General features: G+C 40.7%; 2 protein-coding genes across 2 annotated transcripts; both read left to right on the top strand.

The window, feature by feature from the left end:
- The first annotated feature begins 3,131 nt into the window (after positions 1–3,131).
- On the top strand, positions 3,132–4,728 carry LOC310986900 (uncharacterized protein C3orf20-like). The gene is made up of 3 exons (XM_083973007.1): positions 3,132–3,324; positions 4,289–4,381; positions 4,582–4,728. Exons 1-3 carry the CDS (start codon positions 3,182–3,184, stop codon positions 4,592–4,594), a joined length of 249 nt encoding a protein of 82 aa, XP_083829133.1. The 5' UTR covers positions 3,132–3,181; the 3' UTR covers positions 4,595–4,728.
- A 1,673-nt stretch (positions 4,729–6,401) lies between these two features.
- LOC310987265 (FYVE, RhoGEF and PH domain-containing protein 6-like) lies at positions 6,402–24,831 on the top strand. The gene is made up of 21 exons (XM_083973453.1): positions 6,402–6,528; positions 8,185–10,057; positions 12,935–13,073; positions 13,718–13,779; positions 14,098–14,128; positions 16,706–16,857; positions 17,821–17,977; positions 18,142–18,229; positions 18,782–18,832; positions 18,915–18,973; positions 19,055–19,126; positions 21,326–21,394; positions 22,106–22,189; positions 22,295–22,374; positions 22,467–22,569; positions 22,645–22,791; positions 23,732–23,837; positions 23,974–24,068; positions 24,150–24,278; positions 24,364–24,503; positions 24,583–24,831. The coding sequence occupies exons 1-21, from the start codon at positions 6,516–6,518 to the stop codon at positions 24,617–24,619; spliced, it is 3,687 nt and encodes a 1,228-aa protein (XP_083829579.1). The 5' UTR covers positions 6,402–6,515; the 3' UTR covers positions 24,620–24,831.
- Positions 24,832–27,006: the final 2,175 nt, after the last annotated feature.

The raw sequence follows: 27,006 nt of genomic DNA on the forward strand, positions 1-27,006 counted from the left end.
AGTGCAGGGATTTACTGGTTCTGGTCAAAATTCTAGTGGCAGCGTTCTGCACAAGCTGAAGACTACGAGTAGCTGATGCAGGGAGGCCAGAGTAAAGAGCATTATAATAGTCTAATCTAGAAGACACTAGAGCATGGAGGACAATTTTAGCATTGCATGAGATAAAACCGGGCGAATTTTAGCAATGTTCCGGAGATGGAAAAAGGTTGATTTAGTAATCTCCCTGATATGAGGTTGGAAAGATAATGTATGGTCAAAAGGGACTCCTATGTTTCTTATGCACGAACTCTCCATGATCATACATCCATCTACATTGCAACAAAATTGTGCAGATAACTGCTTATAATTAGAGGTCTTGATCACCACTAGGTCATACCCATGTGATGTTATCAGCATTGTCTCAGTAAGGGCTTCAGGACAACACATTTACTACACAAAGCTTGTGTCAGAAACTGTGGACTTTGAAAGACATGGCTGTAGTGTTGAATAATTCATTGTTTTTACACTGAAACTGGTGTGAAAGCTGTAAGTTTAGTTACAGTATACCTCAACAACCAGTGTTGCGACATTTGCTTAATTTATCGAGGTAGAACCATGATACCTTTTTGGGTGTCCATACCTAATCCTTACCCCATCTAATCTAGCCAGCTATCCTTAAAGGTACATTGTGTAGGAATTACTCCCATCTAGCGTTGTGGTTGTATATCACAAGCAACTCAGTCATATTTTTCATGCTGCATTCACGTGAAATTGGGCAGACGGCAGACGGACGACAGCCGCTGCACGTAACGGCATAAACAAGCCTCTATGTAAACAAGTGGTCCGTCAGCACGAGGCAAAACAATACACGTGACAATATGTTGTCATGGCGATGTGGTATTGTTTACCTGACCCACGTTTTACCGGCTTTCTCTGGACTTCTGTGACTAAAATGACATCTGGTTTGTTAGCGACGGCCGTCTGCCCGACTGCAGGTGAATGCAGCATCAGTGTAACGCTCCATTCCTCCTCACTGCGTTACCACGGTGACTTTTCACAGACGCCACCTCGACCTGAGCCGACAGCTCCGGTGTCTCAGCTGAGTTTCCGTGGTTTCCTACCGTCACGCTGCCACTGAACGTAAAAACATGGAGACACCACATGGCAGCAGCACCGAGCTTACCCGCTCCATGGAGATATGAATGATATGAACGGCTCATTCAGAGCTGAAAGGAACACTTCACTTTGTTGATGGGGGGATTACTGGTTAATGAAAAACACAGTTTGGAACAAAATAATCGATTTTCGTGAATAGATAACAGGAGAAGTTACACAATGTCCCTTTAAACAAAGGCCAGTGGTTGATGTTGGAATAATAATAGGGACACGCTGTTTGTGATCAGTTTCAGGTGCTTAAGCTGTGCTTGACTTTGAACAGTGAATGCTGCATAATGTTGACCCTAATCAGGGCCATTTCACTTCTTTAATCTGATTGTTGTCAGGATGCCCAAAAAACGATCCAAGGAGGAGCCCACTGTCACACAGATAGGACCTCTTAAAATTCACGGCACCATCAGACTGGAGTAAGAGTTATTTGTGTTATTGACAGGCACTAACAGTTATAGCTCATTTAAATGTTACTGCGTAGAAAATGACATTTACTAATGTTTTAAGGGCTTTTTTTTATAATCACAACTTCACTATCACCACTGCCAGGTCAGTGATTATTCCAAAGAGCCCAGAGTTGCTGCCCGCCGCCGTCACCTGCCGCCCGGCCCCGTCGTCACTCACCCCCTCCGTCCCCCTCACAGTGTGCCCCGCGCTGCTGCGAGCTGCCCTGCTGGGGGAGGGGAGGCGGAGGCGCTGCTGCTGCTGCAGTGTGACATTGATGCCAGTGGTGACGGACCTGGAGTACGATACCTTTGTGATGGGCCAGCCTCCGTACAGTCAACAGATCCTGGTGGTGTGTGTGACTCTGCCACGGCAGCCCAGCTCCACCAGCAACACAACAGATGCAGTGCCTGGCCGGGACGCACTGGAGCAGCTTTACAGGAGGAGGAATAAACACAGAACCATGCCATGTAGTCAGGTGTGAATGCAAAAAAAACATAACACATCAAAAGCATTTTTACAGAGCAATAAGCTGCACATGTGTTGTTTTGTGCAGCTGAAATCCAGATCTCTACAGACTCGGATACATAACGTGCACACATCCCTTGTTTGTTGCATAATTACAGTTCAGCTTAATCAGCAAGTGTGCAGACATGCTGCACATTTTGCAAGGACAGCACAGCATTGCATAGGCACTAACAACAAAGTCACAGAAAGATGTCAGAACAAGACGTGCTACACCAGACTCATTATACTGCATATTTCTGCAAACAGTAACAGTATCAGTATGTTTTTTTTTTCTTTTTTTCTTTTTTAATGCAGTGCCAGATGGATTCATTCCGCCTGGTGAGGTATGAGATGTCAACAGACGAGCTGAGCTGCGGATGCGAGAACATACTGCTACAGCAGCGACACAATGCTGCTCCTGGGATGGTCCTGGTCAGTATAAACCCACTGCAGACTTGGCTTCAAGCTGCAGTCTCTGCTCCAGAGTGCATGTTCTGATGGCTGCCACTGGGAGGCAGCAGCGGTGCTTGTCTGAGCTGAGATGTCAGCGGTGGGGGTGGGGTGGACTGATCAGGACCCAGAGTAAGGTGCTGCCCTCTCCAAGAAAGCCAGACATTTATTCTAAGAGTGCTGTGAGCTGATGGCAGTGAGGGATGACACTTCTTAATTACAAAAGGGAGCTTACATTTTTTTTGCCCGTAAGTCGTGACAGCTGTTCCAATGAAATTTGCTGTAAGATGAAAATTCCTCCTTGAGCCCATAAGTCAAACAGAATTTATTAGTATCAGGAACATGGAAGAGCATTTGCACTTAAATACTCAGAGGCTCAGGAGGAGCAGTCATTATGGTTGACAGGATTACATGTACACACACACACACTATATGTTCCTCTGTGGTGAAAGATAAAATAAATATTAATACAAAAAATTACCACATGATTGATATGAGTTGTTTTGAAAAGATAAAATTAACACCAACTACTTCTGTGTTTTTAAATGTGTCTGTAAAAGTGTGTCATTGCAGTGATTCACTTTTCCTCCATTTCCCCATGGGCAATGAGAACTATCCCCTGTGAATGTGACAGATGTACATCAAGGGAAAGTTGCTGTTTGTGGGCTACGTATTCAGTGGTCGCAGCTGTATGGTCAGGGACCTTCAGGAGCAGATCTCCAGAGCCAGGGGAGACTACAGATTAGGTCTGAGCCTCCCACCAGACCACAAGTTCAGGTACTACAGCACCATCCCTCCTGTCAGTCTTTTTAACCACATGAAACTGAAGAATTTCTTGAATTCACTTTTACTGAAAAGGGTATAGTTGTCGACAACAGCATTAAATTTGTAACAGTAAATTAATTAAATTAAAATAATCTTCACAAATCCCTGGTTAAAGGGATAGTTCACCCAAAATTGAAATTTCACTCATTATCTACTCACCCTCATGTGGACTAAGGGCTGGGAGAAGTTTCAGAGTCCTCCGTGGCTTCTCTGAGTTACAGGGGGTCTCGGCGTAGCAGTGCATGTCAATATAACAGTTGCAAATGGATACCAACTGTCTTCATAACAAAAAGACACACCAAAAAACATCCAAATACCTCCATGCTGCTCGTATGTAATGTTCGTCTTGTATTGAAGCCCCGAAATGCGAAATTGTCCCGAAAAAAATTAAATAAGTCAATTTTTTAAGCTTGTTTGTAGCGGAAGCTCCTCTTCCCGGTTCGTCAAATTTGGACGAACCAGGATCTGTCCTCTTCCCAGTTCGTCCAAATTTGACGAACCAGGAAGAGGAGCTTTGAGAAGCTTCTGCTACAAAACAAGCTTGAAATACAGACTTATTTCATTTTTTTCGAGACAATTTCGCATTTCGTGGGCTTCAATACAAGACGGACATTACATACGAGCAGTATGGAGGTATTTGGATGTTTTTTGGTGTGTCTTTTTGTTATGAAGACAGTTGGTATCCATTTGCAACCGTTATATGGACATGCACTGCTACACCGAGACCCCCTGTAACTCAGAGAAGCCACGGAGGACTCTGAAACTTCTCCCAGCTCTTAGTCGACATGAGGGTGAGTAGATAATGAGTGAAATTTCAATTTTGGGTGAACTATCCCTTTAAGAGATTCAGTAATACGGATGAGATTAATTAATTGAACTTTTCTTACTGTTATTGTCTTTTGTGCTTTACTTGCAGTGACACAGTGAATATCCCTGCACAACAACATGAGACGCTGAAAGGAGGAGATGGCCCATCTCAGTCTTCTTCAGTGGACAAAACCAATGAGAGGTTTGGGACCGATGTTGATACTGTAATTAAAACCAAGTGATTCATCGTTCTGGGTGACTAATGGCACTAAACTGTAACTTGATGGTTCAGATTCTTTTTGTCTGGCTGCCAGCTGCCAGATTCTTTGGCTGTGTTTTTCCTTAACAGAGTCTTTGATATGTCTGATTGAATTGTGTGTTTCATGTTTTCTCCCTTGACAGAAAAAAACATTGAGGCATGACACTCGTGACCCAGAGGCTGTTGTATGAAAAAGAAGACCCCTGTTTTTTCCTTATGTCTCTGCTGTTTTACTCTGAATCACTGTATGCAGGTTTGCACCCCTCTGTTACTGAGAGGTGACATTGCTTTCAACCTTTTACAGTAGGAACAAACTCACAACACTTGTGGGCATCAGGGATGAGAGTAGATGCTTCAGTGTTGTCTGAATAGTGTGTTTTACATCCTGTGTTAATATCCATAGGTAACATTTTATTGTATTTTTTCACTTGGATGAGCAGAAGTAATAAAGACACTAAACCGTCAGTCTTTTCTTTTGTTCTTGTTTAATTATAGCTCACACAGCATTGGCCTTTACTGCCATTTCATTACCTCTTCTTCCTTCTATGTTGTCATAGGTGTTTCCCGTACACTCATCCGATCTGTTATGGCATAATGAAAGCACAACCAATGGATGATGACTTTTCAGTTTTACTTCCCTAACCATGAATCAGTAGAGTATCAGCTGGCTTATTCTTGTATTTTTGGCCTTTTAGCCTTAACCAGCATTGTTAATAATAGTAGCCTAATGATGACGTATATGTGTCATATGTGCACTATGGAACATTTCTGTGTAATGATGATAAGCAATTTTCATAATGCAGTTAGGTGGAAATGAAGTGTTTGTGTGATGGGATGGGGTTGACGGAATCATTTCAAAGCCTTCAGGTTTTTTCGTTCAACTCATGTGAGCAGTGTCTGGAAGACTTAAACTGTGTAGTTGAACTACATAGCTTAACTAAGTAGTTAAACTACATTCATTTTTTATGCTGCGTAGTATTGCGTAGTATTTACTACTAGACATGAAGGCACTGGCTGTCTGATAAAAACTTTGAGAGACTGCTCATGTGTGGTGTCATCAAGCAACAAGTGTTAGTGTCATGGTTTTAAACATTGTTGTTCAAGACACACTGATCTAGAACATGTCGACCTCTTTGTATTATTTATTACATTTTTTGTTGACTGATTTACATTTCTAATTTACCAGTGGGTATTGGGGTAGGATTTTCATTTTCTCTTTATATTACCCAACATGTCTATGGTGAAATGGTTCCCAACCTTTTTTGGCTCGTGACCCTTTAGCTTGACATCACAAATTTCTGGCGACCCCGCGATCATGTGACTGCACGTCAATCAAGATGCGCCAGCTCAGATATTTTTATATGCTAATGCTGCATTTTATCTGAATTTGATTTATATTCGATAAAGTTAAAGTCTAGAATACAGTTGTTACTAGACATTTCAGGGGACCCCATTTGAATTCCAGGCGACCCCACGTGGGGTCCCGACCCCAAGGTAGAAAAACACTGACTTACACTATGTTGAGCAAAAATGTCAGCTTTTTTTCTGTAAGAAAATAAAGCTGAGTTGAGAGGCATATTTCTGCTGGCATGTGGATTTTTCATAGGCTATTAGGCTGCATTTGGTTTTATATAGCCTACACCACATGATTTATTAAAGGCTGAGTTAAATGAGTTGCTAGAGCTACTTTCTTTTAGCTGTAGTTTCACAAACTACATTTCTCCAGGGGTAGAAATAGTTTGTTCAAACTAACTACTGCCAGGCTGAAGTCCATGTAGTTTTGACTGATCCGCAGCCTGTCCTGTCTGCTAAGGCCCTCTAGTGGCTGTAGGTGGAAACACACAGGAAGCTCAGACTCAGAGTCAGTGGAGGCAGCAGCAGCTGAGGCGCAGTGAGGATCCAGTGTTGACAACAGGACGGACTGACTGAGTGGCGTTCAAACAAACAGGAGGGAAATGCCGAGTTTTTTCCTACACTGACTAGTTTGTGTGATTTGTGAGATGTATCCGGACATAATGGAAGTTTTTTTTGTCTCGCTGTGCTGAATTACAAGCAGAGATTCAAAAGGAGCGGAGCGATGATGAAGTCAGGTAAGTGATAGTCAAGTGTAGTAGCCTACAATTCAACAGCTGTAGCTGGAGGGGCTTTAAACTGTCGGTTAACAACAAATCGGACCAATGTGTTCCAACGGGTTCATGATGAACAACAGATCCAGACTGACTGAAAGGCTACAGCTGAAATGTTGACCTTATTGTGTCATACAAGGTGATTTAATGTTACTTTCTATCTCATTGTTGGGGTTGCAGAATTTGAACCCTTGTCTTGTTAAGAAGAAACATGTGGTGCCCAGTTGTAAAACAACATCAGTGCCTGTTTCAGGTGATCAGAGTAGTTGCACTTTCAGGGCACTGGCCCAGACACACACATTTAAGTTGTCTCGACTCTGTTCCATCCAGCCCCTAGCTGTGCCCCCTCCCTCCTCCATTCCTCTCCCACCCTTCACCTCCTCCTCTTTCTGTTGACATGGACCATTAGCAGGATTACTGTGCTGCTGTGTGCAGGGGCAAACAAAAGCCATGTGATACTGGAGCCCCCCCGGGGAGTTGGTTGGGTGCTTAACAACAACTATCACTAGGTTAGGATCAGTGCTGCCAAGCAGATTTAAAGAGTTAAAGAGTAAAACCCCATCAGAGCAACATCTGTCTGAAAGTACATTAAATATGCCATCTGGATAGTCATATACAGTATATCTTTATTTATTTAGGACTTTATTTTAGACTCCGGGTCCATAGCAAGACATAACACAACAACAGACACACAACACAGACAATAAAAGAGAATAGAGCTAGAACATAGCTAGGGATTTCCTATCAAAAATAGAATTACTATAAAGTTAAAAGGAGACAACTGTACCAGTGTCTCTCCAGCCCAGAGATTGATACCTGATGGAACTGCAGTTGATGTGGATCAAGCTGTTAACTATATGGTTTTCTGAGGCATCAAGCCGACACATAAATCTAAGCATCAGGTTTCTGAGTACAGCGTTAAAGGTGTTGACACCTGCATTTACAAACATTTCACTCGTACTCAGCCATCGAGGTCTTTTAAGTAAGATTCTTAACGCATCGTAAACGCAACCTGTTATTTTTTCATGCTTGCTTTCTTGTAGTTAACCCCAGGGCCGTTGTACAGTATAGGGGAGAAAGGTGATGATAATTCTAGGGGCCCAGCGCCCAGTAGTCTAATCTTAACTGAATTATTCTGCTTAGACCCTGACCCATAGTAATGCTGCATTAGCATCAAATCAAAGTAGGCTAAATAAAACATGATAATACATACGTAGTCTAAGAAAAAAAGTGGAAAAGTCAGGGGCCCACTTTAGTATTCTTTCAGGGGTCCCAGAATTCCTAGCAATGGCCCTGGTTAACCCACAGGTATGCGATGTACAGAGATATTTTAACGCTATCTGTACCCGAATGAAACCTCCGAGCAAGAGTATTAGCCTGCACATACATTTTGCAGCATTGCCTTCTAATATCATCATGTCATGTCCTCTGTAAGGAAATGGCCGAGGTATTTGACCTTTTTACAGGGAGCAATATTATGATTTGACAGATTAAAATCAGGAAAAGCCATTTTTTGGTCCTCCCTATACTATACTTTTTTCATTGTGTAGGATTAGAGTTTCAATCATTTTAACATGTAGCAGACAGTCTGACTGAGTGTTTCTGTTTTTCTCTCCTCAGACAGGCACAAGCCGCCTCTGGCCCCAAAACCACAGCTGGTGCCGCCCCAAAGGCCAAGGCCGAGTCCCTCATCCCCCAGGAGAGAAGGCCTCCCTATTCCATCTCCTGCCACACCACCAGTAAGGGTTAAACCAGTACTGGCCCCCAAACCCAGTTTCTCCAAACTGGAATCCAAGCGTCTTGCTTCACAGAACCAGCACCAGACATCTGTAACAACAGGAAACCCCGGTACCATTGGCCTACTGAACCGGCAAAATAATGGAGTACAGCAAGAAAACAAAAAGCCAGATTGGGATTATATTATTCCTATTTGCCTGTGTAGCGAGGAAAACTGTCAGTGCATCAAAAACACGCCAACAGGCAGAGACAAAACTGAGAAAGACTTGAAAAAATTGCACAGAGGTAAAACTGAAGACAACAGAAAACTTCCCCCGACATATCAATGTGTCATGGACAGTAGGGAGAGAACATCCACTGTCAAAAGCCAGGGGATGAGCACTCACCCTCCACAGCTGGCCTCTAACAACCATAAACCTCTACAAGAGATGCTTAGTTTGGACAAAAATCTAAACACAGACGTCGGTGCCTCCAATGAGATAAATGGTGATGAAATACCTCAGAGTGCACCTGGACGAGGACCAGAGGAAGATACTCTTGGCTCGGAGCAAATGTGCAGTGTGGCCCAGCACAAACCGGTCTCAGCAGCCCCAAGGAAACCCGTCCCCGTACCGCGGAAACCAAAGACAGCTATTTTAGTTCATCAGGAAAAGGTGGAGGAGGAGGAGAAGGAAGAGATTCTAAACCAAAAAGGCAGCAGAATGGACACCGAAGAGGTGAGGAAGGTCAGCTCCTCCCTAAATGTCAGTGTATCTGTGAGTGAAAACGGGAAGTCGGTTGTTGTTGAGTCTGGGAGGAAAGCCCTTGTTCCACCGGCCCCTCCACCCAAGAAAGAGCCATCCCTGTCTGCACATGAGCAAGTGCCAAACTCTGCTCCTGAAACCCTGCCAGAGAACGTGAAGGAGGAAGATCTGGGTTGGGACAGCTGTGTCTATGGTACAGGCGTATCCGTTGACAAAGAGGACGAGGAGGTGGCAGGAGAGGAAGTTTATAGCAACCTCACCCACCACAGCCCTCCTCCTCCTTCTTCTTTGCTCAGCCAGCCTGCTGCCATCCCCATTGCACACTGCAGCCCATTGCCATGTACACGGAGACAGGAATCCTATGAGGAAAAAGAAGCCAATGAGAAAAGGCCGGTTCTTCCCAGACAAGATGGTGTTTTGCAGGAGGGAGTGACGAGGGAGCTGCCTTTACTTCCAGATGAGAGGATGAATAGAAACCTCGTACCAGCTGGAATCAAGCCTTCGCGGGGAAACTTGGGGAAGAAGAAAGCCAAGTCTTTCTCCACAGCTGATATCATTCGTTGCGAAGGCCTGAGGAGAAACTCTTTCCGGAAACTGCTGGACCTGAAGCTGTCAGTGAGGATGTTGCCCAAGCTGGTTGTAAGAGGAGGCCAGAGCCCAGACTGCAGCACTGGGGATGATAATGAGCAAAGTGGATGTCCGAACGTCCCCGAGCAACTTGGGTCTAACTGTAAAACCTCCTGCCCTGTGATGGGAGTAGAGCAAAGCGTGGACGGAGATGATTTTAACTTTGGATCAGATGAATCCGTTCACCATTATGAGAACATCCGCATCTACGAGGAGATATCAGACTACATGAACGTGTCACCTACTTCGGCCTCCTCAGTGCAGCCTTCGACGTGGGAGAATGACTTGTATAATGATGAGGGCATTTACGAGGAGCAGGAGCCGTATATGTGCTTAGAGAAAAACCCTGAACACCAGCAGTGTCACACACCAACAGACTGTGAAAGGTAGATTTTTGTGGCTTGCTGTTTGCTTAAAATCCTGAATTTACCTGAGTATAGATAGATAGATAGATAGATAGATAGATAGATAGATAGATAGATAGATAGATAGATAGATAGATAGATAGATAGATAGATAGATAGATAGATAGATAGATAGATAGATAGATAGATAGAACTGTATTCATCCCAAAGAAAATTCTTCTGCCAGGATGCTCCAAAGGGAAATGTGCAAGGGAGATAATAGGATACAGGGCCGTTGCTAGGAATTCTGGGCCCCCTGAAAGTATACTAAAGTGGGCCCCTGACCCCTGACTTTTCCACTTTTTTTCTTAGACTACTTTTGTATTATCATTTTTTATTTAGCCTACTTTGTTTTGATGCTAATGCAGCATTAGTATTAGTAATAGAGTATTAGTCAGCGTCTTATGCAGAATAATTCAGTCATACAAAGATAACTGGGTTTTGTGGGCCCTACTGGGCGCTGGACCCCTAGAATTATCATCACCTTTCTTCCCTATACAACGGCCCTGATAGGATACCAAGAGGGAGTATATGATAAAATGTATCCTACGATGTCTAAAACAATAGAATATACGCTACAAGTGCAAAAAGGAGCAACCTGGACATAGGTTAAATACTGTGCTACATAATTTGAGTGCCAATACATAATTTAAAATGATATAATGCAAAATCCACATAATGTTTTCTAAAATGAGAACAGGAAACACCTGAGACTTCATGAGAACAATTACTTGTAGAGCAAATGACAGCGTGTGACTTTCATTTGTAAAAAAAAAAAAATCAAAGATCATTAAGACTCATATCACACTGTGTATAATGCCGATTGACAGGGGCATGTGTGTATTGCTCTTGACATTTCTTAGCATTCTATAAGCACCAGGCTTTGAGAGTGAACCACAGGTGCATTGCGCTGCATTTATGCAGCAGCTGTTCCTCGTTCCTTCCTTGTTGCTGTGCATGATCTTTGAAGCCTGTCTTGAACAAATTCCAAACTTGTTCATATGAAAGAAATAGTTACAAACGGACAAGGAGCTCTGTGAATGAAGCAGTGGAACGGAGACATTGTTTCTGCAGCACAACCACTGGAACTGAATTTCAGAATGTGATTTTAAAAGCACAAATCCTAGGATAAAAAGTAGAATGATCTGTTGATACAGTAGCTGTGGAGAAGGTGAGAGAATATGATTTTGGGTGAGTGAGTTTGGCCACAACAACCACTTTGATGCTAAATTAGCTTAATTAAACTTGTAGTGTGTTTATAGTTTTTGGAGTAGGCTGTGTAATTAGAAGAATGTGTTATGAAAGAGCAGAAGACAGTTGGAAAAATGAGGATTACACTTTACACTCAGCCTCTCACAGTTTAGTGTGTTGAACAGTGTGGTGATCACATGTTGGAAACACGTTGAGCGGCTCACAAACACAGACCAGTGGCTCTCAAATACATCAGCTATTATAAGTACATCACAGTATGTAAGAAAGAACACTGACTCTGGCTTATTGGGTTTGCTGCTGAGCTGAGCCTGGGGTCAGCGTGTTTTTCTGCAGTTTAGTTGAGGGAGGTGCCTTCACATGAAGCGCTGCCTCAGGGAATTGAAGTATTTTGGATGTGTAGTATCTTTCTGGTGTGGTTCTCTCCCTTAAGCTTTTCACATTGTGTTATTTGCCAGCTGCATGATTCAATGAGGAAAGTGTGTAATGATAGCAGCAAGTGGTTTGTGTTGGGTTTTCACTGCAAAAACTCAAAATCTTTCCAATAATATTTGTCTATATTTCTTGTCAAAATGTCAAATTTCTAGTCAAAACTAAACTCTTTTCACTTAAAATAAGACTCATCACCTAAAAATGAACTTGTTTTTAGATCATTTTCATTAGTTTCAAACAAATTTTCACTCGAAATAAGTAGAAAAATCTGCCAGTGAAAGCAAGTTTTTTTGTGCTTGTAATAAGAAAGAAAAACTTGCTCCAACAACAGATTTTTCTACGTATTTCAAGTGAAAATATGCTTGAAAGAAGTAAAAAGTGTGTAAAAACGTATAAGTATAATGAGAAATGAGAAATAAATTTTGACTAGAAAAAGGACAAATATTCTTGGTAAGATTTTGAGTTTTTGCAGTGTAGAGCTAGTTTCTTTTGGGCCTGGCAGCATTTAGCCAAACTGCTGCTCTGTGACCTGAACTGCACAGCTGGACCAGAGCTAGGAATATCTGATAGTGTTCATGATTATCATTTTGTTTTTCCAGCTGTGTCTAGTGCTCCGTTTTCAGAGCAGGGTATGTTGGAGAGGTAGTGGTAGACACTCCCACTCATGGTATGCTGACATAGATGTTTCTATTTCAGCCTAATCTCTTCCATGAATGACATCCTCACTTTCTTGCAGCCGTCTAATTACAGTTTTTCTCGATTGCTAAGACACATTTCTCGAAAGCTGCTCTCCTTTTCTCTAAACTGTGAACACAAACCCCAATTTTCAAGCTACATTCACAAAACCTCAGACTCTTCTTGCAAAACCAAACTTTCACCTCAAAACAGTTTAATCTGTGCTCAAAAACACTACCGAGCAGTCACTAAACACTACATAGAAAACACAATGCTCAGGACATGAAGCTGTAGAAATAAATGTTTATTGTTCACTGTAGCTAAATGCATGTTGCAAAACAGACAATACTGTAGGGTTTAGTGTTTTAGCAATTGAGAAAAACTGTATTTGCCGTTTGAATGACTAAAGCTATGTTCAGTTGTACAGCTGTCTTTGTTCTTAAGTGTCTGACTGCAGCTGTCTCTGTGTGTCCACATGATGTGCATATGCTTCTGTATTTGTCTCCATTCTTACCTGACCGTAACACCTTGCCCTTTCAGCAGCTCTGTCAACGAGGTCTCCCTGGGTGATGGTTTCTCAAGCGATGACATCATAGCCAACATCTCATCCTCAGACGAGGAGAACGACAGCAGCTCCGTCTCCAGTAAAGGAGAGGCTGAGCAGCCGGAGGAGGAGAGCACGGTGAGGAGAACACACGTTGCTAATGATTTATGACTTCTGTCCGCTGTGCGCTGAGAAACATTTCTGCAAGGATTTGTTCTGAGAGATAAAGGTTTTGTCTTGAACCAGAAGGGGAAACGCTTCTTCTTTCTGACACTTTGTTCCCTAATGTTCACTGACGTTATGTATGACAAATATCTTCCTGAAAGTACTCTCAGTTTCCAGTTTATTACTGTAGGAACATGTAGCCAATACTAATGCCGTGGGGCTGTTGAATTGTACGGTGGCCTTGAGGTGCAAATCACAACAGCAAATCAGAAAACACAACAGCAAAAGAGAAAACACAACACAAAAAGATAGTGTTTAGTAATTTATCGTGTTTTCTCTTTTGCTGTTGTGTTTTCTGATTTGCTGTTGTGTTTTGCACCTCAGGGCCACCGTAGAATTGTCTTGTATGAAATGAATAAGGGCAGACTAGGACAGAATCAGCCCTGTGACTGACGCAATACAATTCCGGAGCACCACATCTACAAAACTACATTGTCTTCTTCTTACTATACATTTTACTGGCAGCAGTAAAACTATGTGCTGTAGTCCCTTTAAGTGCCTTGATTCTAAATGTACTGTAATAAAAGTCTGTGTTTTTGCACCACTGTTATATACAGGGCGGGCAGAAGAAGAGCAAGATTCACCACATCGCTACAGAAATCATGTCCTCTGAGAGTGTGTAAGTCATTTGTTCTAAATTAAAACACTGGTTCACTCAAAGGACAAAAGGAAAAATAAAACATTTTCTCACTTATTAGTGGAGGTGTCCAGGCAAGCAGATGGGTTTAATGTCTAAGTGACTCTATTTCTCTGATGATCCACATACTATGTATCAACTGCTTCATTGAGACTATTTCTCTTATAACTGAAAACTGACTTGAGATCTGTATATTGTGGAACACAAACCACTATTGGACAGACATCTGTCCATTGAATTCTTTTCGCTGTAATTGTATGTTATTGAACTTGCTGTGTTGTGCTTTGTTTTCTCTTCCAGGTTTGTTGACGTCCTGAAGCTGCTTCATGTTGTAAGAACCACACACACACACATCACCTGTCCTTTATGTGATTTGCTTCATGCAAAATCTGCCACCACCACCACCACTACTCTGCCCTACAAAGGCAAAGTGCAGTATCTGTAAAAATGCCGAACTGAGAAAAACAGCTTTTTGTGTTTTTCATTGTCAGGTTTAAGCGTCAAATTATGAATAACTACCAAGTCTATAATTGATTAGATAAAGGTGGACTGAATTAAATGTATTTTGTAGTTTGTCTTTCTGGCCAATTTTGACCGTTTTATGGCAGATGCTGCACTTTTGTCTTGGTTTTGGTGCAGATACGGCACTTTGCCTTGGTTTTACTTCAATGGAAATATAGAGTAAATTATAGGATGTAGGGAGTACAGCTACTCTTTGCAGATACTGCACTTTGCCTTGGTTTCACAGTGTTTTTTTTGGATGGACAGCAAAATAAAAAGCCCAATAATTCTGGAAATGTTAGCAGTACCAATATCTAATTCTACCAGATTGAAGAGAATATGCCACACTTTTGATTGGTCAAAAACAAAAATTTGAAAAAATGCAGATACTGCGCTTTGCCTTTGTAGGGCAGTATTAATTTCATTATGCAATCAAACTAACACTGAACGTAAACTGAGACAGAGTTGTCTCTATGATGTTTTCTTTCTGTGCTCTGTTTCCCTTAAGATGTTGACACTTGACTAAACTCAATGTGGGGCAACAGGTACAACAACCTTAAACAATTGGTCACTTCTAATCTCACAAATGAAACAGTCCACATCTGTAGACACTTTTAATAACTATACAGCATGATGTACAGCACATGAACTGATGAAGGAACTCAAATGTGTAAACTTGCTTGCTCTTTCAGACTAAAAGTAACCAAACTAAAATAAAACAAGATAACTTAGACAGGTCATCAAATATAGAGCACAACCCAAGAAAGGATAATTGAAAATGAATATACAGCCATAGCCACTGTCTATGAGGATAGAGAAATGCTAATGTAAGATGAATTTTATTTTTGAAATGAGGACATTTCATTTGAAGAGGGGGAAGAATGTAAGATGAATTTTATTTTGTTATAAGGGACTATTTTATGTTGTGTAATTAAAACTGTTATGTTAGAATGTTATAGGGCGGAATGATCTGGTTGGCCTAAGATAGAATGTTGGGGTGTTTATGTCAGTTGAGGAGTAGAGGAGACGAGTGACTGGCAGTTGTCGTTTTGGTCTGGTTGTGTAAATAAACCATCGTCCTTAAACTACTCCGGAGCTCCCGTGCTGTTTCTCATCTACGACCCACGGATCTCTCAGATCGAGGTGACGCTAACAAGGCAGCGTTACACTAACATCACCATGCTCACTGCTGTGATATTTTGCATCAGGTGGACACCAGAGTTATTATGATTGTATGTTCAAATTTCATGGTATTGTGGTCCATGTAGTGTTTGTCCAGACACTTCACTCAAAACCATAAATGTCAGAGTGGTGCTAAAAAAGTCTGGATACGACCGGTATCAGATGGATTCATTCAGAGGGAATCAGAAAATTTTCATTTCAGTCCACCCACTGATAGTCAGAGTTGTATATGTCAGAGTGATGGACCAACAAGGCAGCATTGCTACACCACAAAAAATCAATACACTAAACAAAAAATGACTTGAAGTTATTTAGGCCAGAGCTAGAGAAAGCTTAGTGGTTCCCAACCTTTTTTTGGCTTGTGACCCTATTTTGACATCACAAATTTCTGGCTACCCCGCGATCATGTGACTGCACGTCAATCAAGATGTGCCAGCTCAGATATTTTTATATGCTGCATTTTATCTGAATTCGATTTATATTCGCTAAAGTTAAAGTATAGAATACAGTTGTTTAAGATTGTGTGTGGTGTTTTTAATTTAAAATTTAAAAAGAATAATAATTAGTTAAAAAAATATTTTTATCAGTAAATTTGTTTTCATCAATTACTAGAAATTTCAGGAGACCCCATTTGAATTCCGGGCGACCCCACGTGGGGTCCCGACCCCAAGGTTGAAAAACACTGCTGTAGAGATAAAAGGGTATTCTGTGAAGTCTAATAACAACACTAAGAAGAAACATTCACTTTGCTTCTGAAGCTGATTCATCTCTTATCTTCTGAATCATCATGTTTCACTAACAACCACATGAGCCACCTCCATCACTGTCAGCTGTTGTAGTAGGAAGTGACCTCACATGTTAACCTGTTCTGTGCCCTCAGGCTCATCTGTGCTCAGTTCTTTGCTCATATTCTGTACATTTTTGGGATGCTTAATGCAAGTCAGGTCTGTGTAGGTCATGGGTCAGCAGCATTCCTCTCTCTTTGACCTCATCATTTTATATTCCTGGAGCTAATCTAATATATTTATAGTCTTCTTTTTGCACCCATGTTACAACATTTAGAGAACAGATAATGTTTAGGTCCGTACTTCAGTTCAGTTCAATTCTATTTTTCTATTTTTTATTGGAGAATCTCAGACTGAACTGGATTTTTTGAGAAAACCTAAAGAGACTCAGGCAAATGTTGCTACTCTAGGTTTTATCTGTCTGACTTTCTGACCTGCAGGACTTTCGGGAGGCGGTGTCTAAAGCATCTCAGCAGAGTGGGAAGCCTGTAATAGAGGAGCGTATACTCAACCAGATCCTCTACTACCTCCCCCAACTCTACGAACTCAACCAAGACCTGCTGAGAGAGCTGAGGCAGAGACTGGCCAAATGGTACAACAGGATCACACAAGTGGTTTTACATAATGTTTATTGATCTAGAGCAGTGGTTCTCAACCTTTTTTGGCTCCTGACTCCCATTTCTCCCATTTATATGCTGCATTTTATTTGAACTCGATTTATATTCAAGAAAGTGAAAGTATAGAATACAATTGGTGTTTTGAATCATAATTTTATAAGAATAATAGTTACTTTAAAAAAAAAATGTATCTACATTTTTTTTTATCAATTACTAGACATTTCAGGCGACCCCATTTCAATTCCAGGCGACCCCACGTGGGGTCCCGACCCCAAGGTTGAAAAACACTGATCTAGAGCTATAGATACAGTAAAGGTCTGGAACAGTTTGTTATGTTTTTTTAATGTCTAGCAGCCCTTTGTACCACTTAAAGCAAATCTTAACTACCTTAAAATTGAACTAAAATCCTACCCTAAGCATTAGGTCACCTCCACAATAATAATATTCATCATCAAAAATAAAGGACTGGTTTAAAATATCTTTTTAGCTAAGCGTATAGATTGTGAGCAAACAACATACCAACAATTTCAGTATTACAGTATTTCACTACCATCCATCCCATATGATGTGAACACAGCAGTTGGAGGCTGTTCTAGCCCGTGGGTTAAATGTTAACAATTTCCTATTGGTGTGATGTGTGGGTGTCGGCATTCTCTGATGTTAGCGGCCGATACAAACCATACTCAGGTACTCCAGATATGTGACACACGCTTAGCCTAATTACTGTGAGTTTATCTTGTGCATGTGTGTGTGTGTGAGAGAGAGATGTTTTGTATTGTTTGTGTTGGCACTGATTAAGGAAGTTTTACACAAAGGCGAACTGTAGCCTACATATCCTCTGCAGGGTATTCTCCACTCACTCCCAAACATGTGACTAAACATAAATAATAATGTTCAAGTCTTTGCAATGATTTTTCTCTCCTTTATTCCCTGTACAGGGATGAGAATTCACAGCTAGCAGACATCTTCCTGAAGAAAGGGCCCTATCTAAAGATGTACTCCACTTACATCCGCGAGTATGACAAGAATGTGGCTCTACTGGAAGAGCAGAGTAAAAAAAACCCAGCATTTGGAGCTGTGGTGCGGGAATTTGAGGTGACAACACTGGCTCGACCTGTTTTTTTTGTGCCGGGGGGGAGGAGGGCATGTGACTTTTGGATCAATGACACTTCATTGTTTATGTATGTGCAGAGAACGGTGTATGCGTGTTTGTTCCTGAAATTGGTGTTTTTCGTTTCCTGTGTTATTCTTTATTCAAGACAAGTCCACGCTGTGCCAACTTTGCTCTGAAGCATTTCCTCCTGAAGCCTGTTCAGAGGATCCCTCAGTATCAGCTGTTGTTCACAGGTATATCACATGAAGCCTCGGTTTCACTGCACTACATACCGTGAATCCATTTTTTTTAGCACACCATTCTTGAGTCACTGTTAAGCTTTTAATCCCTTCATCCATGTAGATATGAGCTTCCTCAACACTGTATGTTCAACCAGCCTGTGATGTCACATCATAGGCACCATGCTGCCCCCTGCTGTACGCAAGAACAAATACTAGTCTATAGGTCTGTCTTGCCTCTGCAATCCTCAGATAATAAAAGTGCGGTGCAGTCCAAATCAGATTTAGTGACATAACACAAGCTTTAACATAAATGGGCTTAGGTTGTCATGAGTCTAATACATCAGGATTGATCACTCGGTGCCAGAGGTGAAGAATGTTCCTCATGTCGCTCTTGTATAATTTCATTATGTAAGCACCTGCAAACATTTTTATCCAGGGTTTTAACTTCAGATTACATTCCAGGAATTTACAACACAACACTGAGCACTTGTGACCCAGAGTACTTTACTTTCTCACTCATTCGGTTTTGTCGTTAACCTTACTTTGTGATATTTGTCATTTCAGACTATTTGAAAAACCTATCTGAGGATTCAGATGATTACGAGGACACAGAAGGTAAACCGAGGACATTTTTACATCTCCATACATTTAGTCCATGTGGTGGTGTGAGTCATATATGTTACTTCTTTCCACTTAGCTGCCCTCGCTCTTGTAAAAGAGGTGGCCAACCATGCCAATGACATCATGAAACATGGGGTAAGAGACAAACATCACACACTCACACACTTCACAAAATTCTCCACAAAAGTTTGACTTATTTCTACTTTTCTTTTTCAGGATAATTTCCAGAAACTGATCCAGGTGCAGTGCAGTCTGAGTGGCCACCATGAGATAGTTCAGCCGGGACGAGTAAGATCTTATAGCTGATATTTGGATTTATGTTTTGTGTGTGTGTGTGTGTGTGTGTGTGTGTGTGTGTGTGTGTGTGTGTGTGTGTGTGTGTGTGTGTGTGTGTGTGTGTGTGTGTGTGTGTGTGTGTGTTCGTGTGTGTGTGTGTGTGTGTGTGTGTGTGTGTGTGTGTGTGTGTGTGTGTGTGTGTGTGTGTGTGTGTGTGTGTGTGTCATGAATGTAAATCACAAGGAAATGTATCTACAATACCGTGAAAGAAAAGTCCCTCTACTGATTTCTTTCTTTCTTTCTTTTTTTGTTGCATATTTGTCACACTTAAATGTTTAAGATAATCAAACAAATTTTAACATTAGACAAAGATAACCCAAGTTAATATAAAATGCAGTTTTTAAATCATGATTTCATTTAGTAGGGGAAAAGAGCTATCCAAACCTACCTGCCGCTGTGTGAAAAAGTAACCACCCCCCCTTGTTAGATCATGAACTAAGTGATAAACTGAATGTTTTGAAAAGAGTTCATTTTCACCCTCCACACCCAGACCTGATCACTGCCAGACCTGTTGAGTCTGACAAAGTGAAGGGGGCTAAAAGATCTCAAACAGCAACACATCACTTCAAAAACAGATGAAAAAACAAAATCATTGGCATCTGTCAGTCTGGAAAGTGTTACAAAGCCATTTCTAAAGCTTTGGGACTCCAGTGAACTACGGCCAGAGCCTTTATCCACTAATAGAGGAAGTTTGGAACGCTGGTGAACCTTCTCAGGAGGGGCCAGCCAACCAAAATACTCAAAGACCCCAAAGACCCATCCGGGAGGTCACAAAGGAACCCAGAACAACTTCTAAAGACCTGCAGGCCTCACGTGGCTCAGTTAAGGTCACTTTGTTCATGATTCAACAATAAGAAAGAGACCTGGCAAAGATGGCATCCATGGGACAGTTCCAAGGTGAAAACCACTGCTGACCAAAAATAACACAGAGGCTCATCTCACTTTTGCCAAAACGCACCCTGATGATCCGCGAGACTTTGGGGAAAATATTCTGTGGACTGATGAGACAAAAGTTGAACTTTGGAAGGTGGTCCTGTTACATCTGGTGTAAAACTAACACAGCATTTCATAAAAAGAGCATCATACCAACAGTTCCATATGGTGGTGTTAGTGTGATGGTCTTGGGCTGCTTGGCCCCTTCAGGACCTGGACGATTTGCTGGAATTGATGGAACCATGAATTCTGCTCTGTACCAGAAAATCCTGAAGGAGAATGTCCGGCTGTCAGTTCATGACCTCAAGGTCAAACACACTTATGGTTCTGCAGCAGGACAATGATAGAAAACACATCAGCAAGTCCACATCTGGATGGCTTAAAAAAAAACAAAATGAAGGTTTTGAAGTGCAAAGTCCAGACCTGAATCTGGACAGGCCATTAATGCTCCAAAACCCTCCAATGTGTTAAAAAAAACAAAAACAAATACAATATAAAAATGAAATCATAATTTAAAAACAGTATTTTGTATTCACTCTGGTTAGCTAATATTAAAATTTGGTTGATGATTTTAAACATTTAAGTGTGACAAATATGCAAAAGAAAGAAAGAAATCAGGAAAGGGGCAGATGCTTTTTAACAGCACTGTAAATAAGATTATTTCTCTTTTCTTCATTTCAATTAATCACCAAAGCCCCAATAATTCTGATGCATTTAAAATGAAAAAGTACAGTTACCAAAGTTGAGAAAAACTCAATTTCAGGTCCATTTAGTGCTGCTCTGTAGCTTTCAATCATATCACATACATAATTAGATTTCCCTCACTTGTCATGGAACAGCAGATGTCTGTTAGACTTCTTCCAAGTTGGCCAAGTAGTTAATTCAGAGTTTGCATTTTGGGCACATTGAATATAATTGCTGACAAAGTAACATCATCTCAAATTTCTGAAGGTACAAAATGAACTAGCCCCTCTGTAAAACTCTGTAAAATATAAAGATTCATATCATTATAGTGAAATAACAGAGTAATGATTATTATGATGAAGAGGAAACCCCAACATTATTGGCTGTAAACTTTTTTCAACGAATGGTTTGTTGCCTTTAGCACCAACTTTATAATATGGTGCTTGATTTATCAGATGGTTCCATCCTGATCATTCAGAAAATGATTAAAGATGTGAAACAATAAACATGACTTAATGTGTTCTTGTGCTGCAGATCTTCCTGAAAGAGGGTGTCCTGATGAAACTGGCCAGGAAGGTCATGCAACCCCGAAAGTTCTTCCTGGTAGGCTACACATCTGTCTCTTTACTCTCTTGCACTCCCCCATCTTCTTTTTGGCCCCATTGTTTCTGCAGAGGATGATTATGATCAGATGCAGGTTCCCAGGTTCCATGCTTCCTTTTTATTGACAGGTTTTTCTTTTTGGGCATTGTGTAGTCAATACTTCCGTGTTATGCTGCTGTAATGGGTGATTACACTGCAAAAAATCAAATATCTTACCAAGAATATTTGTCTTATTTTTTAGTCAAAATGTCATTTCTAGTCAAAACAAATCTCATTATACTTAAAATAAGACTAATCACATTAAAAAGCAGCTTGTTTTTAGACACTTTTTCCTTCTTTCAAGCAGATTTTCACTTGAAATAATCTGATAGTGGAGCAAGTTTTTCTTCCATATCACAAGCACTTTCACAAGCTGCTTTCACTCGCAGATTTTTCTACTTATTGCAAGTGACAATGTGTTTGACACAAGTGAAAATTATCTAAAAACAAGTTAATTTTTAGGTGATGAGTCTTATTTTAAGTGGAAAGAGTTTAGTTTTGACTAGAAATGAGACATTTTGACAAGAAATAAGACAAACATTCTTGGAAAGATTTTGAGTGTAAAGGTGATCAAACCATTGATTATACAGAGGATGTTACCCATGAAGAAGATTATATTTGTCAAGACTTACTACCAAGACTAATGACATGTCTATGTTATGTTCCCTTTAGTTCAATGACACATTGCTGTACACCACTCCTGTTCAGTCAGGCCAGTACAAGGTCAACAACATGTTGTGTCTAGCTGGGATGAGGGTGAGAACTCTTCTCATTTTCTCACACTTCTCATATTTTCACATATGCATTAGCAGAAGATAAGCTACACACTGCCATCACTACTCATGGTGAAAATAATTACAGGTTAGCAAACCCAGCCAAGAAGCCTATCAGAATGAGCTGAACATTGAGAGTGTGGAGCGCTCCTTCATTCTCTCTGCAAGGTAATTGATCAGAAACAAAAGATTTTGCTTTCATTATTCATTACATAGCATCAGGTCACTGTGTAGTTACACTTTGTTTTCTCCTCCTGCAGTTCAGCCACAGAGCGAGATGAATGGCTTGAGGCCATTTCCAAAGCAATCAATGACTACACCAGAAAGAAGTACAGTTTTACATCAGGAAAAGCTCAAGAAGAGGTAAACACACCCTGTAAATCCCCTGTTTGAAAAGTATAAGGGGACCAAAACTAAAGGTTCTGTACTTCCACTCAGGGGGAGCTGAGTGATAGTGGTGATGGTGATCCTTTGGGCTCCAAAGCCCCAATATGGATACCTGACCTGCGGACCACCATGTGTATGATCTGCACCTCTGAGTTCTCCCTAACGTGGAGGAGACACCACTGCCGTGCATGTGGAAAGGTGAGTGGCATCTTTAGCGCTCAACACATTAACACATTACATCCTTTTTATTTCATCCATACAAGCCATGACAAAAGGTTAAAGGTACATTGTGTAACTTCTCCTGTTATCTATTCACGAAAATCGACTATTTGGTTCAAAAGTCTGTTTTTCATTAATCAGTAATCCCCCCCATCAACAAAGTGAAGTGTTCCTTTCAGCTCTGAATGAGCCGTTCATATCATTCATATCTCCATGGAGCAGGTAAGCTCGGTGCTGCTGCCATGTGGTGTCTCCATGTTTTTACGTTCAGTGGCAGCGTGACGGTAGGAAACCACGGAAACTCAGCGGAGACACCGGAGCTGTCGGCTCAGGTCGAGGTGGCGTCTGTGAAAAGTCACCGCGGTAACGCAGTGAGGAGGAATGGAGCGTTACACTGATGCTGCATTCACCTGCAGTCGGGCAGACGGCCGTCGCTAACAAACCAGATGTCATTTTAGTCACAGAAGTCCAGAGAAAGCCGGTAAAACGTGGGTCAGGTAAACAATACGACATCGCCATGACAACATATTGTCAGGTGTATTGTTTTGCCTCGTGCTGACGGACCACTTGTTTACATAGAGGCTTGTTTATGCCGTTACGTTCAGCGGCTGTCGTCCGTCTGCCGTCTGCCCAATTTCACGTGAATGCAGCATGAAAAATACGATTGAGTTGCTTGCGATATAAAACCGCAACGCTAGATGGGAGTAATTCCTACACAATGTACCTTTAAATTGTGTGTTTCCATCATATTTACTGTACAGACATTTATTAATCTCATCTATCTATCTTCTCATCTAACTTTTTAAGAAAGCAAATGAGCTTGTTTCTAAAAAGGACTAGTTGTGCCTATAAAAATGGGAAAGCAAATCACATTACAAACAAGAAAAACTTTGTATCTTGTGCTTTTTCATCCCACTAGGTGGTGTGCCAGTCCTGTTCCACCAAGAAATACTGCCTTGAATACCTTAAGAACCAGTCAGCTCGAGTGTGTGACCAGTGTTTCCTTGTTCTTAACCAGCAAACAAGTATGAGTGACTTCCTTCTAACATTGTTTGCAGTGATAATATACAGTTTTCTTCACATCCGCTGTCACCTTGAATTCAACACAGCTGTGCATTCTCTGTGTACTAAACCACGTTCTGTTGCACATTTATTCTTCAGATGAAAAGTCCCTATTATCAGGTGTATCTCCTGGAAACAGATCTAACTTTGCCTTCTCCAGGAAGCAGAAGAAGATACCTGCTGCCCTCACAGAGGTAGCTGATACTTTGTCCTGATTGGGGGCCGTTGTTTGTTTATTATGGCCAGAAAAGTCAGATAACTTTTACTCATTTCAGGTGACAGCAAACACGGACAACTCATCCATGAGTGGGTATCTACAGAGGTCCAAGGGCAATAAGAAGCAGGGGAAGAGGCTGTGGTTTGTCATCAAAGACAAAGTCTTGTACACATACGCTGCAAGTGAGGTAAGGTTATGTAATGTTATAATTGCACAAACATGGAACTGATTTCTTGTCCATCCAACATCTGTTCTTTGTTGTCTTCATGCAGGATGTTGCAGCCTTAGAGAGTCAGCCCCTGTTAGGATTTATGTTAAAAGAAGATTCTACTGAGAAGTTACAGTTCAAGCTGTACCACAAAAACACACTTTACTTCATCTTTAAAGCTGATGATGAACCAACAGTCCAGAGGTATAGTGTAAAAGAGATGCTACCCATTATTGCATATGACGGCATTTAATATTAATTGTATTTTCTTTTACCTATATAGATGGATCAACTCATTCAAAGAGGCCACTGTGCTTTAATATATTCAAGACACATGCCAAGGTATTGTCCTGACCTTGCCTGAAAATGTTTTACCTCAGTGCTCCGGTGGAGACACCATATGGAATAACACTCATACAAAGTAATGTATTGTTTTTATCAGGTTTGTTGCAGTTAGTTTTTAGAGCACATACAGTGAACAACCATTTTCATTTTTGTATGTTAACCATGTATGTAGTATTGGCTACAGCTTAAAGGTATAGTTAAACATTTTGGCAAATTGGCCCACTGCCATAATCCATATAGGTTCGTTACCTTTAAATGTCGCAAGCTGCTCAGAGCTACACTACGGAGGCTCATGGGATTTCTTGGTTTCCCTCATCAAACACATCAAATACACAATCCAACAACTCCAAAACACTCTGGTGGACAAGTTGTGACCTGCACATTCACCACGCTATGAGATAATAACAGAACGTTACCAGATGGAGTTGTTTTCGAGGCAAATACAGAGACTGCTTGCCAAAAAACTGTCCCAGACGGGAACGCCCATCAGCAGTTTTACATGAATTTACCTTGAAAAGAACTCCATATGTAACTTTCTGTTATTATCTCATAGCGTGGTGAATGTGCAGGTCACAACTTGTCCACCAGAGTGTTTTGGAGTTGTTGGATTGTGTATTTGATGAGTTTGATGAGTGAAACCAAGAAATCCCATGAGCCTCCGTAGCTTAGCTCTGAGCAGTTTGTGGCTCGGCTCGGCTGTTGTAAAAATAGCTTGCACCGACAATTAAAGGTAACAAACCTACTCCTAATAGCTACTATAGGGATTATGGCAATGGGCCAATTTGCCAAAATGTTGTACTATCCCTTTAAGAATGATTGACAATAATCTGTTGCCTCTATAGACTTTTACACACTGATTTTGTTGAATCTTTTTAATTTATTTGTCTAGTAGCCTGCGTGAATGTCCATAGCACAGATGTGACAATGAAGCTAAATGTCAGATTTGTATAGATTATAGATTTGTAACCAATACTGTCATTTTGATTCACACTTCCCCAAGAATAGTTAGTCTTAACAAATCATGCAGACATTTTCTGTTTGGGAATTATAATTATTTGGTTATAGAGTACACAATGTGCACTTCTCAGGTTTTTGTGTAACTTGTAGTCTCACCTCAAATCTTACTGGTGTATCAGGGGAATATTCAGTCTTTGGACAAACAGTAACTGTATCTATACATAAATGTACCATAATGTTTTTTTGCACTTAAGTTACTGAAAGGGCTGCACATAGAATAGATGACATCCCTGTACAATTAATTTGTAAATATTGATTAGTTATAACATTAAGTGTATATGAATCTAATTTTTCACTTCTGACCTTTTAATAAATTTCTGTTTTACTGTGCCTGACATGGTCATTTGTACAAATAGAACAAACAGTGTGGGGGGTAACAAATTAAATGAATACTTTATTTTCACCAGTATTTTCAATTGTTCCAGAAACAGTATACTTTGCAATCACACAAATTTCAGCTTAAAAACATTGTTACTGTAGCAGAAAGCAGCAGCTGTTTAACAGCAGAGTCTTTAAGAGCCACGTACGAGCAGGAAGAGACGGGTCACTCTCCATATCGCAATTAAGTTAAAACAAAAAAAGTCTGAATTGTTGTTTTCTCTATCATATGAATTCAGAATATTGGTACCACTTTCTAATAAATCATTATTAAAGGTAAGATTTAGTGTTTACTAATAATAATTTACTAATTATTTTAGATAAGTTACAAAGAATTTATTGAAACAAATTTTGCATCATTTTGCAGACAGTTTGCCTGTGTGAATACCTCTCCTGTTTGATCATGTACTCTAGATTCTTTTAAAGGGCTACTGAACATCTGGACCAAAATCCATACTACCTATTGAGATTCACACCTCCAGACACAAAGCATTATAGAACCCATGATTTATCAAAATTTGGAGTTGCAGATGAATGACTAGATGGAAATTTTCTAATATTGCCTTAGATGTTGAGAAACACAAGGCCTGTTAATGATGGCATACAGACGTATATCAACAAAAAAGTTGTGACTTGTGAAAAAAACCTGTAAAACCCATGTTTACCACCTTTTGTAACTGGAGTAGGACTTAACAGAAACACATAGACCTACATTAGTTTTAATTCAAAAGTATGGGGACTTATTATCAGAACTACTCTCTCATTAAATACGATAAAATGTTCTACATTCATCAACAGCTTCAATCTCTATGTACAAATTGGTGTTTGGTCCTGTAGTGCAGGCCTTTTCCAGAAGATTAATGATCAAACAGTCTAATGGAGGGTCTCATTTGTTAACACAAAAGATGCCATTAATTATCATAAATCAATTGTAAATGAGGATAATAGTTGCCTTTGTTGACAAGGT

Source organism: Trachurus trachurus (assembly GCF_905171665.1).
Source record: "Trachurus trachurus genome assembly, chromosome: 6".
Lineage (NCBI taxonomy): Eukaryota > Metazoa > Chordata > Actinopteri > Carangiformes > Carangidae > Trachurus > Trachurus trachurus.